The sequence below is a fragment of the Helianthus annuus genome, chromosome 11 (assembly GCF_002127325.2).
Source record: "Helianthus annuus cultivar XRQ/B chromosome 11, HanXRQr2.0-SUNRISE, whole genome shotgun sequence".
NCBI classification, from domain to species: domain Eukaryota; kingdom Viridiplantae; phylum Streptophyta; class Magnoliopsida; order Asterales; family Asteraceae; genus Helianthus; species Helianthus annuus.
The window spans coordinates 138,550,848-138,567,781 of record NC_035443.2 but is presented as its reverse complement, the minus strand read 5'-3'; the positions used below and the strand labels follow the sequence as shown (position 1 = coordinate 138,567,781).

At 37.5% G+C, this 16,934-nt stretch overlaps 1 protein-coding gene across 1 annotated transcript; it reads left to right on the top strand.

The window, feature by feature from the left end:
- The first annotated feature begins 603 nt into the window (after positions 1-603).
- On the top strand, positions 604-4,768 carry LOC110878035. The gene is made up of 3 exons (XM_022126292.2): positions 604-911; positions 1,821-2,146; positions 2,939-4,768. Exons 1-3 carry the CDS (start codon positions 737-739, stop codon positions 4,625-4,627), a joined length of 2,190 nt encoding a protein of 729 aa, XP_021981984.1. The 5' UTR covers positions 604-736; the 3' UTR covers positions 4,628-4,768.
- Positions 4,769-16,934: the final 12,166 nt, after the last annotated feature.

The following is a 16,934-nucleotide window of genomic DNA, read 5'->3' as shown; positions in this document are numbered from 1 at the left end:
AGTGTTCCAGAACCTTCCAGAACTCACAAAAAAAGTTTTGTATTTAGGCGGATCGTGATAACTAGCTGACTAACGATTGATTGCCGACTAATCGCGATTTTTACACTGTTTTATTTTAACATTCTTACTTTACTTTTCTTACGTTACTTTTCATTTTCTTAGATCAAGCATCCATACAACTTAATTCATTTTCTGTTATTCGTTTATTAAACTCAGAGTAAAATGCCAAAGTGGTCTTTGGGTTTAGACCAATTCTACTATTTCAAATCAAAAATGAATTTTTTTTATTTGGGTTCATAAGCTTTCATTTTCGTTACGATTTTCATTTAATTGGCAAACTGGGTTAGAATTTTCCTATTAACTTCTCTCTTTTTATCGTTTTCCTTGTTGAATTAAAATATATTATGGCATAAAATAATGATTAGACGCTTTATTTAAACGAGGAAAACGACAAAAAAGGAAAAAACTAACAAAAAAAATCTTAACCCAGTTTTTCAATGGAAAGAAAATAGCAACAAAAATGAAACCTTCTCAAATTGAGGTGACAAAACGACAAAGTTTCATTTTTGGTGACAAAATGACCAAAAGTAAGAGAGATTTTACTCTAAACTCAAAACAATTTTCCAACAAATCATAAGAAATCCAGGCATCCATATTAGCCAACGGACCAAGTTCTCCGATCACCACCGTCACAAGATCCGAAACACCAAACACAATCACCATAACTGCAACCACTATGACAACTCCATGGACCTCCAAGACCACCTGGACAGTGTCACGTGGCTCTCTCGACTCCGTCCTCACCTTCGAGACGTTCGATTTTCCGATCGAATCGGAATCCACTCCTCGGAAACCGCCACTCCTTCTCCTACCTCCTCCTCCTTCCGATTCTCAACCGTGCGAGATCAAACGTAAGTTTTCTATCCGATTATTATCTGTTTACTGTTGTTAATTAGTCGATCGATTGATTTTGATTCGTGAGATGCGTGTTATCTTTAGCTTTCTGTATATGTTGAAAGATAGATATACATGTATTTTCGGTTTCAAATTCAGTGAAATTGTGTACAGTGTTATGTAGGATTAAAGTTATGTGAGTAGTTTAATATGAAAATCAACATATTGTTATAAATTAGCTTGAACCTTGCGAGATCAATCGTGAGTTTTCTATTCCATTAATATTTGTTTTCTGTTGTTAATTAATCGATTGATTGATTGATTTTGATTTGGCAGATGCGTGTTATCATAGCTTATTAAGGTTTGTGTATGTGAATATATGATGAAATTCAGATATTTTCAGTTCCAAATTCGTATGTGTAGGTGTATTTCGATGTGATTATAGCGAAATGGTGTACAGTGTTATGTAGGATAGAAGTTATGTGAATAGTTTAATATGAAAATTATCAACATATTGTCAGAATGAAATTAGCTTGAACCTTGTGAGATCAAGGTAGAGTTTTCTATCTTTTGTTGATCTTCATATTTCTTGTGATTAAATAATTTCAAGCGGATAACAATAAAGATTGTCGTTTATTAATAAAGTGTCCATAGGCAGCATAGCCACACATTGCTTTATGTGCACATCCTTCATTTGGTTATCATCTTCATTTGTTAACCACAGATCATGTTAACTTAAGATTCTAGTAAGCCAATCTGCAGAAAAAAAGAGTCATATGAAGCTTCAGAAGCAACTATAGTTTAGGTGCTGGATTTATCCTGTTTTTCTTTCTGATATATCGTTGCTCTTTTGTTTTTGTACAATAGGTCGCAATTATTCGAAAACCTTTCATCGATTGGTTTGACATTTTTTCAACTTTTTGCAGTAAATTTTACTCAAAAGCACGAGATCCGTCAAGTGTATGTCAGAAGTACAGCACGTGTATACGAAATATATTATGCACCTACTTTGCATAGTGACAATGAGTACCTATGTACTGTCCGTTGTAGTGCTGCATCTGTAGAGGACAATTCATTCCCTGCATCTGATGTCAAGGAAGCTGTTTCCGTAAACTCAGAGGGTCATACTGACATATTATCAAAAGCTAGAGTGGCCGGTGAGAATAAAATTGGCACCAATGAAGATGATTGGGTTGAGGTCAAACACCCTGTTGGTCTAGAACAGAGTTCAAACAATAGCCGAAACCACCAGGTTAAATTTAAAGTGTTATATAAAATAGAATAAAATGCCATTTTCGTCCTTCAGGTTTGGCCAGTTTTGCGACTTTCGTCCAAAGGTTTGTTTTTCTGCATCTGGATCCAAAAGGTTTCAAATTTTGCCATTTTCATCCGGCTCGTTAACTCCATCCATTTTTCTCCGTTAAGTCAGGGGTATTTCCGTTTTCTTTTGTTAACTTAAAGGGCAATTCGGTCTTTTTCATTTAATGTAAAAATACCGAATACCCCTGAAAAGAAAGACCAAATTTAAGTTAACAAAAAAGATGGAAATACCCCTGATATAACTGAGAAAAATGGATGTAGTTAACGAGCCGGATGAAAATGGCAAGATTTTAAACCTTTTGGGTCTAGATGTGAAAAAAAAACAAACCTTTGGACGAAAGTCGCAAAACTGGCTAAACCTAACCTATAGGCCTGTTTAGCGCCTTTCCAAAGTCAACCTAAAAAAACCTTTGCTTTGGGAAGTAAGGACCGAGTGAAAAATGAAAAACGTCTGCTAACGCCCACTGGAGAAGATCTTTTTTAGATCAGCAACGAATGTCTTGTACTCTTTAAAATAGACAGATCCTTCATCACATAGGAGATAATTCATTAGTCCATTGTAGGTTTCAACTCAAGCTCAAATCTGAGTATTGAATCTGATGAAGAATTTATTAGTCGTATCTTTATAGACTGTATGCACACACGCTGATTATTTTAGATAACAATATTCTAAATCCTAGATTATAGATAATGTTGGTTAAATATCGATATATCATTCTTACAGGATTTCTATGAGGCTACAGCAGAAATCAATGATTCAGAGCCTTGCATGTCACTCACTATTCGCTTGCTATCACTTCAAACTAAAGGCTGCGTATACGTTGACGAAGTGTACGTGTTTGCTGACCCGATTGATTCAGACGACTCCGAGAATCAGACAGTTAACGCAGAAACCTCAGCCAATAGTTCACTTATGACTATGCTAGTTCCCACTCTTCTAGGGCTAACTAAATCTAGATCCGCCCAGTTACACGATCAAAATAGTTCCAATCCTGTAGGACCCGCCACTTCAAATTATCCCGTTAATCATGTTTATCAGCAAGATGAGACGTCGTGTAAACCGAGTGAGGCCAAAGCTGAGTTAACTCAATCCCAATTAGCAGTTTCAACACCTAATGAAGATAAAGTAAGTGACTGGACAGCGAGAAATGAGTTATCGTATAACCGATCCGAAATTTTATTGGAACAACTTGTTGAACGGGTGAGTAGAATCGAAGATATCTGCATGAGGTTTGAAGAGAACATGTTGAAACCGATAAACAACATGGAGGCGAGACTCCAACGTGTCGAGCAGCAGGTTGAATTACTTGTGAGGTGTCCAGTGTCACCGTCTTTTTCAAGACTTGAACCCGAGCCCAGATCAATAAGCAACGATGGAAACGGGTCAAAATCTTGTGGTGAACCCGAATTAGAAAAGACAGAATCTTTCTTAACTGGGACCCACAATCCACCCGAGGATAAATCTATGGCTACTGATGAAAAACTGGAAGTGAATGATGTTTTAGAATCGCCAAAGAAGGAAAAACCGAAGAAAACCGTTTCGATTGATGATGCTTTGGCTGCAGCACTAGCTGGATTCTCATCTTTTTCCAAACCGAATGATAGTTGTATAGTTGAATCTATAGATACAACTCGTGTATCAAATACTGACGGTGAGGAGGAGGCTTCGATTTCTTCTGAGTCTCTGAAAGCAACCGCACCCGAGTTTATGGGGGAGGATAATGATGAGGGCCCGACTTCATGTGATGTTTCGACAGATATTACGGATAATAGTTTTGACTCACACGGAACGACATCGCAAGTAGATGATGAAGAAGCTATGGGTCCCACCGGCAATGTCAGTTGTCCATCGTCTCCTCCTCACGAAACCAATGCTCAGCTAGAGTCTATTACAGCGGTCAAAGTATTGACTTTTGACAAAACCGACATTCTTAAACATTTCCCTGATCAGCCTCAAGATGTGCCGGAATCTAGAGTTGATTTTGAATCTCCTATTCTAGAAGTGAAGTTTGCTTCTTTTGATAATGGTAGCCTCAAGTCCCCTCTTGAAGCCCTGTTGACCGATGATGCAGCTAGGCCCGCTATTGACGAAGGCATGTTGATTGAGGAAAGATCTAAAACCGCAAACAATCTTTTGGTGGATTTGGATGGTGATGATGCCGCTAAGTCTGCTACCAATGAAGGTGTATTGATTGAGGAATGTTCTAAAACTACAAACACTCTTTTGGTGGATTTGGATGGTGATGATGCCGCTAGGCCTGCTATTGTTGAAGGCGGCGTATTGATTGAGGAACTACCTGAAACCGCAACCAATATTTTGGGGGATTTGGATGGTGATGGTGTCTGCGAAAAAGTGCATCAACAGGATCTTCCGCCTGTTCAACTCGAAACTTCTTTTGCAAGTCTTATTTGACGCCGGTCCAACGGTTAAGGAAGGTTTCTTATTGTACATATAACTTATATAAATTATATGTTTACATCACTTTTGTTACAAAACCCATGCAATCCGTGTTAAACTTATTTGAAAGCTAAACACTGTTTTTTTGTCTGATAAGTTAATATGTCCGGTCCTAGGAAACTAAACTAGTTTTCACAATTGGCAAGTGGAGTTAATTTTGACACATTTATTTATAAATGGGTTGACTCGGGTTTTTCTTTTATTTTTAATGGGTCAAACGTGGGGTTTATCTTTTATCTTTAACGGGTCAAAAAGTCGCTCATGGCGTACCTCTAATGAATAACTCATAAAAAGTCGATTTTATTGTTAACAATATTAATTTGGTATGATATTCGACCCAAATTCTTTATAAATTTTTCGACATGGAAATGAAAAAAAGAGATTGCTGGGTTAATATAGCAATATCTAGCCGGATAGCCCTACTCTTCTAATTTTATAAATAATTAATGCTATAATCTTTATAATTATAAATAAGAGTTAATTACACAAATGGGTCCTGTGGTTTATACCTAATTTCGCCTTTGGGTACTAACTTTATTTTTTAACAGGTTTAGGTTCTATGGTTTCAATTTTGTAACACCTTTGGGTACTAACACCAAAATTAGTTAATTAATGACTAAAATACCCTTGCATTTTTTTAAGTTTATCAATGTAACACATTTGGGTACTAACACCTAATTTTATTTAAGTTTAAATCAATTTTACAAAATCTATTTATTTTTTTTATTTTCATCTTTTTATTATATCTCTTAATTAACATAAACTCTATTTATTTTTTTTATTTTCATATTTTTATTAAATTTCTTATTTAACATAAAATCTATTTGTTACACCAATATTTTTTTAAATAGATATTTTAAATAAAATCTACTAGCTATATTGTTTTATGTAAATTAAATTTCTTACTCATTTTAACTAATGTAAACCTTACTCGTTTTCAATTTTGGATTGAAATGATTGATAATAATAAATATCTTTCATGTAAAAAAATTTAAGCCTTTTTTTAACTCGTTTTTTTTTTCATTTACATTTTACTATTTTAGAAAGATATTTAATTTACATAAAACTATATAGCTATGTATTTTAGATAAAACTATATAGCTAGGTATTTTAGATAAAACTAAAAAAATTTAAGCCTTTTTTTAACTCTTTTTTTTTGTAAAAAAGATATTTAATTTACATAAGACTATGTAGCTAGTAAATTTTACTGGTGCAACTAGTAGAATTTATGTAAATTAAATATTTTTCTAAAATAGTAAAATGTAAATGAAAAAAAAACAAGTTAAAAATGGCTTAATTTTTTTTACATGAAAGATATTTATTATTATTATTATTATTATTATTATTATTATTATTATTATTATTATTATTATTATCAATCATATATATCCAAAATTGAAAACGAGTAACGTTTACATTATTTAAAACTAGTAAGAAATTTAATTTACATAAAACTATATAGCTAATAGATTTTATTTAAAAAATCTATTTAAAAAAATTACTGGTGTAACAAGTAGATTTTATGTTAAATAATAAATTTAATAAAAATATGAAAATAAAAAAAAATAAATAGAGTTTATGTTAATTAAGAGATATAATAAAAAGATGAAAATAAAAAAATAAATAGATTTTGTAAAATTGATTTAAACTTAAATAAAATTAGGTGTTAGTACCCAAATGTGTTACATTGATAAACTTAAAAAAATGCGAGGGTATTTTAGTCATTAATTAACTAAATTTGGTGTTAGTACCCAAAGGTGTTACAAAATTGAAACCATAGAACCTAAATCTGTTAAAAAATAAAGTTAGTACCCAAAGACGAAATTAAGTATAAACCACAGGACCCATTTGTGTAATTAACTCTATAAATAATTTATATATGAACAGGGTGACATATAATGAGGACAAGCAGCAAAGTAGACCCCAAAGACGACTCCAACCAATAAATTTTCGCCCTAAAAGAATTGGATTTTAATCTCTTTCATGATCTTCTTAGAGCAAACCTCCTTGTTGTCAAACACCTTCTTATTCCTAGCTCGCCAAATACACCATACAACTTTTGATAAACAGGGTTTAGAGCCTTCTTTTGAGTCGTCGTCTTCGGGAACATGGTATCAACATAGGTTAACAAGTCATATACTGAATTCGCTTGCACCTAAGGTAGCTTGCACTATACGAAAACCTAACGCTATATATCACGAGCTGCTGTCCAATGAATCACATGGTGACCCACATGTGGATAATTTCCCCATAAAACACAGTATGTAGAAGGAAAGGGAACACCTCTAATCAATAGAGAAGTTAATGTCAGAAAATTCTCTCTAATTAATTTGAAAAACTATGTTAACATTGTGACACATCTTAATCTTTATTATCACATGGTTCAAGTTGTTTGAGAAAGTGAAGAAGCACAAATAGGTCTACCATACGTTTACACATGTCAATTGAGCATGTGCTACATGTATGCGAGTTTGTAATGTAAGAACCTAGATGAGGTGTACGTTTTATTTTACTCGACAAAATTTTTATACGTCTCTTGTTACAAAAGAGTAACAGTGAAGAACTTTGGTTGGAAAACAATACGTAAAATGTCAACGTTAAACATAAGAGCACAATGATTTATAGTGGTTCACATGAATGTCAACTAATTCATCTTATGCCCTATGCCCCTCAGTCTTTAGCATGAGTTTGTCTTTATTAAAATTATATATAATAATTAAATAAATACCGAATTACAATGACCGGCAAACCTTACACTACACGTACACCACCTAAACTAGTTTAATATCCGTCCGGTGAGCGGGTTACGTTGACTTATTATATAGTAACAACTTGAATGAATCTATGAACACAAATATTTTTTTTTTCCTTTGAAATCTAAAGGAAAAGATTATATGTTTATAAATTTCAATAAAAATATGTTTTGACCACCCGAACTATTTCAACATTTTGCCGATTTTTAATATGTTAACCCCCCCCCCCCCCCAGCCCCCAGTTGCCCCATTTGCCACCCATGTCCCTACACCCAATCTATTTCAACATGCCATAAAGTGTTGCTCCTTAATATATTGTATATGTCCGTATTTCAAAAAAAAAAAAAAAAAAACTATGAACGTCTATACATTATAATTAAATCTCTTCAAACAAATATACAAGAATCAAGTGTTATAATATGTTATTTTGTTTACAGATATTGCTTCACATAAATACAATACTTTTGGTTAGTGAAAGTTCGTCACCTTCTATGCTAAATTGTTGAAGGAATCCATTAACCCAACTTAGCGGTTAGTCATAAAGTATGATCTTTCAAACTACCTTCTTAAAACTTTAAGGCTTACTGCTCACAAATGCTATACAATTATACCAAATTGATGGTGCAAAGACTGACATTTACATGATGCAATAAAATTTTATTAATATCATTATTAACTAAAGAAGTGGAAATTATGATAGATTTGATAAAACTTACATTTCATGAATGTGTTGAATCAAGAAGATATCCGATGAGAGCAACATCTACAATTCAAGAAACTGTCCCTACAATTAATCGAAAAACTATCTAAAGATATGATTAAATCACTCTTCTTTTGCTTCCTTGTAATCTTGATCTTCTGCTGAGCCATTTCTAGCATAATTTATATCCGCTTTTGTCTCTGCTTCATCTTCATCCATCCTGTCAGCTTCATCGTTTGGTCTACCAGACTTGAATCCTACGACTTCTGTCGGACCCTCTTCTGTGTTTGCTTTCACTTGACCTTTTTCATCTTGACCGTTACTCTTGTCCCTTTGGCTTTCAGTTGCCCCTATAAAGAATCTTCTTCCTTTCATGGTTAAATAGTCACCATTTTCTTTAGAATCCCACTTCTCCTTTGTGGCTAGTGTACCATTTACGTTGGACATATCAATCTCCACATCACCATTTATGCTCTTTTTGAAGTGTTTTTGAAGCTTCATCTTTCGGGTTTTGAACTTTGATATCTGGGTTTTTATTCTCTTGATGATTCGGCTTTTTCCCGTTGCTCAACTGACCAGACGACGCACTTCTTTCTTTGACCTTACTTGTGATAACCCGAGATTTCAAGTTCTTTCACTTACGTATCTCCAATGTGACAATTCTGTTTTGATAAAGTGTTATGTGTTATGCGATGATTAATGATAAATTTCTTTCAAGTTGGGGATGATGTGATAACCCGAGATTTCAAGTTCCTTCACTTACGTATCTCCTGTGTGACAATTCTGTTTTGATAAAGTGTTATGTGTTATGTGATGATTAATGAATTGTTATGTATTGTGAATGAACAAATTAAACTGTTTATAAATTTAAATCATTCCAGACAAAACATTAGTGTTTCACCACAAGGGGACCCGACGAAAGACTATCTTTTGTCGCAAACAACTTTCGCCGGCCCAGGTTTCTTCGAAGCCCAATAAGGGCCCAGTACTATCACTCGAATATATTGCTTAGAACACTTGTCATTTGTCACGTAACTGCTCAATTGAAAACCCTAGAACCCTCCCTTCTGTGCGACGACAACCTTGAGTCCTCGAAGCCCTCTATATCGATCAATTTACTGTTCCTCCTATCTCGGTTAGTGTTTAACTATCATTAATTATTGGATTGAAATCCTCATTGACTGTTTCTTTGAAATCATTATTAACTGTTGCTAAGTAATGCTTAAGATAATGATTGGATGATGATTTTGATAATAATAAGTCACTAGATCTTTGTCATTATCAGTTACGGTTGTGTATGGTGTGTAAATTAGGGTTCATGATTATGATCGTGTGTTTAGAACATGTGGATTGTTAATGCCTTGTTGTTGTATGTTACCGATAATTAGCAACTAGATGGTTGATTGATGATCATGATTGGAATCGTTGTGGATGATTAGAGATCTAGGAATCGTGAAACTGTAACCATGTGAATCTGTAACTGTTTCAGCAACTGATGAGGAGTGATGAAACATGATATGTTTCGCCACACTATATCTCGACGAAACATGAAGTGTTTCGTCACATGTTAACTCGACGAAACATGTGTACTTTCGTCACATGTCAACTTGACGAAACACATGGTGTTTCATCATATAGGGTATTTCGCCGGGAAGGTTTTTGCATGGACAGAAGGTTATGATACTTACATAAATTGCAAGTATAATAGTGAATGATTATGTTAATAAAACCATGGTATCTACTGTTAATGATGTTTAATTATGATCAAGTGACATGATTTGGTTCTTACACCTAGTACACCTAACTGTTAAGTATTATTACGGAACATACACGCGAACTGTGGATTTGAATGAGTTATGTAACTGCTATGTGCCATTCGGGAATCACTGTGTGAAATGCATACTGTCATTTATATGTGAACCTTGTGAATGTAAACTGACATCGCATACGTGAATACCATAGGCTGTGACTTTTTAAGTGTGAACAAGTAATTAATCATACCGAGCAAACCAAGGTGAGTTCACTGCTCTTTTCCAAGCATGAGTTCCGGGGAGGAATGTCGGGTAATGGGTTTGACTGGAATGTTAAACCTGGGTTGTTGGTTAATACACGTATATCTATCAATCAAGTCCCTCCTACCGATTGTTGCTTGTAGGGCAGCGAGGTATTAGTTAATAGCGCTATTTAGGTTTGACACCCTCACACTGCACCGAGGAGGTCGGGAGTGAACTAATGACCCCCATCTTGACCATTGCTTTGATAGAGGCAATGGGGTTTAGGGCAAATAATCTGGAGCCATCGGCGGTAAGCGTGTGATTAACAACATTGAATCTATGAAACGTTTCAATCTGGTAACTGGTAACTAAACACGATAACTAACTTTGAACTCACCAGCGTCATCTGACACACTTGTCTGCATGCTTGCAGGTCGTTAGATTCTTGGACATGGGACTTGCTATCTGGGAGTGCTGGAGCGGTCATGGGTCACAGCTCTTGGATATTTATCCTTGGCTTAGTACATTTGTTTTGAAATGCTTGAACAACGAATAATCTTTTGCTTCCGCTGAATGTTTACTTTGGTTTAACGTATGACCTGGATTATATTATAAAATGAATCGTATGTTTTATTTAAATACTTTATATTGGTTCAACATGATGGTGGGTTGGATCCTGGTACGTCACACGTCCCGCGGTGTTTCCGCATGTGGTATTTTGGGGGTGTGACAGTTTGGTATCAGAGCCACTGGTTATAGTGAACTAGGTTTTAAAACGTTTTATAAAACCAGACTATAACCGAACAACTTCAAAAATCGACCATGACACTCAGCTCCAGATTGCAAGGTTCGTCTTCTGTTTACTTTATGCATTACTTGCTTAGTAGTTACACACACACGACTTGCATGAAACAACATATTTGACACCTTGATGTGATTACCTGTGCTGCATGTCTTAGTGGAGCTAGATAGTGTGGCACTACCCTTTGACTCTTGTGATTATTAATCCTGGAATGCCTTTTCGTGTTACTATTTGAATATGGGGGAAACTTTTAGCGCAAGTTAAGAGGCACTGAGATAAGCATGCAAATTGCCTTGTTATTATGGGTGCACACATAATAAAAATGTGAGGTGCATGTGAGTCCAAGTGAGGCTTAACGAGTGTGAAAAGGGTTCTGCGCTATTGTTTGGTGTAAACTTTGTAGTTTGTAGATGTCAACGTGATATTTGACTCCTGCCATATCTCGATTCTTAAACTTGTTCCCTCTCCTTATATAGAATCATGAGTAGACGAGGCCATGGACGTGGACACATTGCTATGACTCAGGCTGAGCTTACAAATCTGATCAACGCCCGTGTGGCTGAGGCATTAGCAGCCTACCAGGCTGGTACGATATGTGACAAATCTCCTTTATTCTTGTGTCGCGTACACAACTCTTACCCTTGTGTTGTATTTCCTTTCGTCCATTAGGTCAGCCAGCGAATCAGAATCAAAACAATCCGCCTGCTTGCACGTTTAAGACATTTATGGATTGTAAGCCACAGACCTTCAGTGGGACTGAAGGGGCTGTGGGGCTACTTTGATGGTTCGAAAAAGCTGAGTCAGTGTTCGCTATGTGTAATTGTCCCGTGGGGGACCGTGTGAAGTATGCTACAGGCACTTTGGAGGATGGTGCCTTAACTTGGTGGAATGCCCAGGTGCAAATGTTGGGCATCGAAATGGCTAATGCAACGACTTGGGAGGATTTTAAGGAGTTGATGCGGGAAGAGTATTGTCCTTGTGACGAGATTCAGAAGCTCGAGAACGAGTACTACGATTTGAAGATGGAAGGATCCGAGATCGAGGCTTACATGAAACGATCTCCTGAACTAGCCATTTTGTGCCCTAACCTGTCTCGACCTCCACATCGACGAATTAAGTTGTATCTCAAGGGCCTAGCACCAGCTGTAAAGGGTTATGTTACTGCTGCAAACCTTAACAATCTGCCCCAGATCATCCGTTTGGCACATAAGATTACTGACCAAGAGGTCGAACGTGGCTCATTGCCGCCACGTGTTTCTGCTACTACCTCTGCTTCTACAGCTACCACACCTGTTAGTGATAACAAACGAAAATGGAACGATGCTGACAAAGCAACCAGTGCCAGTCAATCTCAGAAAAGGCCTAACAACAGTAATACCCGTAGTTTCAGTCAGTGGTACTCAGTTAACCAAGGCCAGGGCAGCAATCAGAGTCAAGGCTCCTATGCTGGTAGGAAGCCAAAGTGCAACAAGTGTGGGTATCATCATCATGAATATGTGTTCGGGCTTGCCATAGGTGTGACAAGGTGGGCCATATGGCAAAGGACTGTAGAGCTCCGCACCCAAAGCAGCAGCAGCAAAACCAGCAACAGAATCAGCAACATCAGCAACAGCAAAGGCAACATCCCCATCAGAACCAAGGCTTTAAGAAGGGGTGTTACCAATGTGGGGATGAGGGTCATATTAAACGGGATTGCCCTCAGCTGAACCAGAATGCCAACGATAACAACAACCGCCAGAACAACAATAACAATGTTGGGAACAACAATAATGGCAACAACAGGGGCAATGGAGCTTGTGGAAGGGTATTTACAATTGGTGCTGGAGATGCTAGGAACGATGGCAATGTCATGACTGGTACGTTTTCTGTGAACACTCTCTTTGCTTCTGTGTTATTTGATTTCGGTGCCGATTGGAGTTATGTGTCCCTAGAGTTCAGTCAACGCTTAGGGTTAACTCCAACACCTTTAGAGGTTAAGCATGTAGTAGAATTAGCCGATGGCAAAACGATTGAAGCTTCGCATGTGCTTTTTGGGTGTAAATTAGATCTGGTGGGTCAAGTGTTTGATATTGACCTCCTTCCTGTTACCCTCGGTAGTTTTGACATAGTGGTTGGTATGGATTGGTTGACTAAGCATCAAGCTGAAATTCTCTGTAAGGAGAATATCGTACGTATTCCTCTCCCCAGTGGAGAATCTTTATCAGTTCAAGGGCATCGCAGTGGTGCGATGGTTGGTATCATCTCAGCTATGCAAGCGCAGAAGTGTCTACGAGAGGGGTATCCTGCTATTCTAGCACTTGTTACTGATCCTCAGCCTAAAGAGAGAAAGATCGAGGATCTGCCAGTTGTACGTGAATTTGCCGATGTGTTTCCTGAGGAACTTCCTGGTTTACCTCCTCGCCGTCAAATGGTATTTCAGATTGATCTTACGCCAGGAGAAGCCCCGATTGCGCGTGCTCCCTATCGTTTAGCATCTGGAGAGTTGCAGGAACTATCTAATCAACTGCAAGAGTTATTGGACAGAGGCTTTATTCGACCCAGTTCTTCGCCTTGGGGAGCCCCAGTTTTGTTTGTGAAGAAGAAAGACGGGTCCTTTCATATGTGTATTGATTATCGGGAGCTCAACAAGGTGACTATCAAGAACCGCTATCCGTTGCCACGCATCGACGACTTGTTTGACCAGTTGTAGGGGTCAAGTTTTTACTCGAAGATCGACTTAAGATCGGGCTATCATCAGATGAGGGTACGAGAGGAGGATGTTCCTAAAACGGCTTTTCGAATGCGGTATGGGCATTATGAGTTTTTAGTTATGATGTTTGGGTTGACGAACGCGCCAGCGGTTTTCATGGATCTCATGAACCGTGTATGCAAACCGTATCTCGACGACTTCGTTATCGTGTTTATCGACAATATTCTGATCTATTCGAAGAGCAAGGAAGATCACGAGCGGCACCTACGTCTTATTTTGGAACTTCTGAGGAAGGAGCAGCTCTAAGTGAAATTCTCTAAGTGTGACTTCTGGATTCGAGAGGTACACTTTCTTGGACACATAGTGAATGAATCAGGAATACACGTGGATCCTGCTAAGATTGATGCTATCAGAAATTGGGAGGCACCGAAGACTCCTTCAGAGGTGCGGTAATTTCTTGGTCTCGCTGGGTACTATCGCAGTTTATTAGAGACTTCTCGAAGATTGCTCAACCTCTTACCTCGTTAACATAAAAGGGCATTGTATACTCGTGGGGAACGAAACAAGAGGATGCTTTCCAGTTGCTGAAACAGAAACTCTGTAGTGCGCCGATTTTATCTCTACCTGAAGGAACAAAATATTTTGTGGTATATTGTGATGCTTCCATTCAGGGTCTCGGTTGCGGGTTGATGCAACGCGAGAAGGTGATAGCCTACGCCTCGCGACAGTTGAAGGTTCACGAGAAGAACTATACGACACACGACTTAGAGTTGGGAGTGGTGGTGTTTGCGCTCAAAATCTGGAGGCATTACCTGTACGGTACTAAATGCACTAGTTATACCGACCACAGGAGCCTTCAGCATATTTTCAACCAGAAGGATTTGAATATGCGACAAGTCGCTGGGTAGAACTTTTAAACGACTACGATTGCGCCATCAAGTACCATCAAGGCAAAGCTAATGTGGTAGCTGATGCCCTTAGTCGGAAGGAAACGAAACCGAAGCGTGTGCAAGCCTTACAGCTCACTATTCACTCAAATCTTCCTGATCAGATCCGTTTGGCTCAGACCAAAGTGTTGAAAGAGGAAAACATTGAAGCAGAATACTTAAAGGGCATGGAAAAACAACTTGTAGAGTGATCGGATGGTATTCTCTACTTCATAGAGCGTGTATGGATCCCTCTATTTGGAAATCTTAGAGAACTTGTGATGGACGAAGCGCACAAGTCTCGATACTCTGTTCACCCGGGTTCAGATAAGATGTGTCAGGATCTCAGAGTCATGTATTGGTGGCCGAAGATGAAAGCTCACATCGCGACGTATGTTAGCAAATGCTTGACGTGTTCAAAAGTCAAGGTGGAATACCAGAAACCGTCTGGATTACTTCAACAACCAGAAATACCCATGTGGAAATGGGAGCAGATAGCAATGGATTTTGTCATGGGCTTGCCGAGAACTCAAAATAGAAACGATACCATCTGGGTGATCGTTGATCGTCTCACGAAGTCAGCACATTTTCTAGCAATCAAGGAAACGGATAAGTTCTCACAATTAGCAGCTGTTTACCTCAAGGAGGTGGTTTCTAGGCAGGTGGTGCCAACTTCTATTATCTCTGACCGTGACCCGCGTTTCATCTCAGATTTGTGGCAGTCGATGCACAAATCATTTGTCACACCCCTAATTTCCACGTGTCACCGGTGGGCCCGGTGGGGGATTACCGTGACGTAGTTGATATCATGATAGTCAAACAACACAAATTATAATGCACAGCGGAAGCAAAGATAGATTTATTTCAACTTAAATTATTGTAATATTCGAGTATCACAAAATGTCGAAATAGAATCCACAGGCAGAATCAAATAAAAAGGAAACTTCATTTTAACAGACTTCATGCATCCTAAGCTTGCGAGACTTCTATGGATGCTTAAGGAGTGACCAGCCTATTACGCGTAGTACCTGCACTTAGTCTTTTTGGAAAATACGTCAGTTTACACTGGTAAATACAATTCAACTGACTCATTTTGAAAATGTTTAAAATTGATTTAAATGCTCATGGCATAAAACTTTTTATAACTTGGGATAATTATTTGCTTAATAATCTTGTAAAAGAATTACATGTTCGTTCTGCGTTCAGTAGCCCGGGTCATGCCGGGTTAAAGATTAATAGACACACCACTTAATATAATTCCGCCGCGAGACTTCCCTCGTACCGACGATTATACATGTTGTACAACACTACGGGTGTACGCCTACACCCGAGTGCTAAGGTCGTGGCCATTCTTTGAATGATGCCAAGGATATCCGGGACATGGTCATTAAGCCCCCAAAGGCGTTAAACAAAAAAAACAACATTTTTAAACGGGTTAATTTGACTGCACATAACGAAGACCGGTTAAGGTCAATTCCCCGACCAAGCGGTATTTTATATACCGTACCCTAAGCCCGTATAGGGAAAATAAGTTAAACGTATTTACCTGAGCAAAGTATAAACCAAATATAACGAGTGCACGTAGCTTTTGCTAGGCTCCTAGATCTGGAAATTAAGGTTTTAATACCCTATTAGAATCCTAACGGGTCTTAAGCTTAGACCGGTTAGTTTTATATGAAGATTACGGCTTTAAACGCACAATAAGGCGAAGACCGTTTTAGAATGTGGTTTTGTCCCAACAAGCTTGCACACTTGTTTTATATGGGTAACATAATCACATTCTGGATTTTGAGACCAAAAAGATATGGTTTGACCCGTTTCGGCTAAAATGGCCAAACTAGTCACATAAGCCGATCCGAACGCGTATAATGCGTAACGAGTAACCATAAGAGTCAAATACAAGTTTCTGAAGTCAATATTCTTAAAATATGTTGTGATATCAGAATGATACCTTCCATTATGCCCCAAATGATTTTAAACCAAAACTATGCCTCATAAGGGCGTTTTGGTCATTTTATAAGGTGTAAAAGGTTTAAAATGATAACCTGAGTTACAGGTCTGATTAAATTAGTAAATATACTTAATTTACTAAGTTATAACAGTAGGGTATCAAATTTATGTGAAATTTATTATCTTTAACCTTACTATGCACCGTAGGGGCATTTTGGTAATTTCACATGTGCCTAAAAGGTCAATTCTGGAATTCTGAGTTCAAAACATTTGCCTACTGTTTAAAATATAAAAATTTACTAATTACATCAGTAGGTTCAATCCCTTGAGCTTAATAAGGTTCTAGAGCACACTTATGTGTTAAAAATGCCTAAAAAGGTGATTTGGAGCCATTTCCGGGTTTTCTGTAAAAAGCTGATATTTTTAATATTCCAGAAGGCTCAAAATA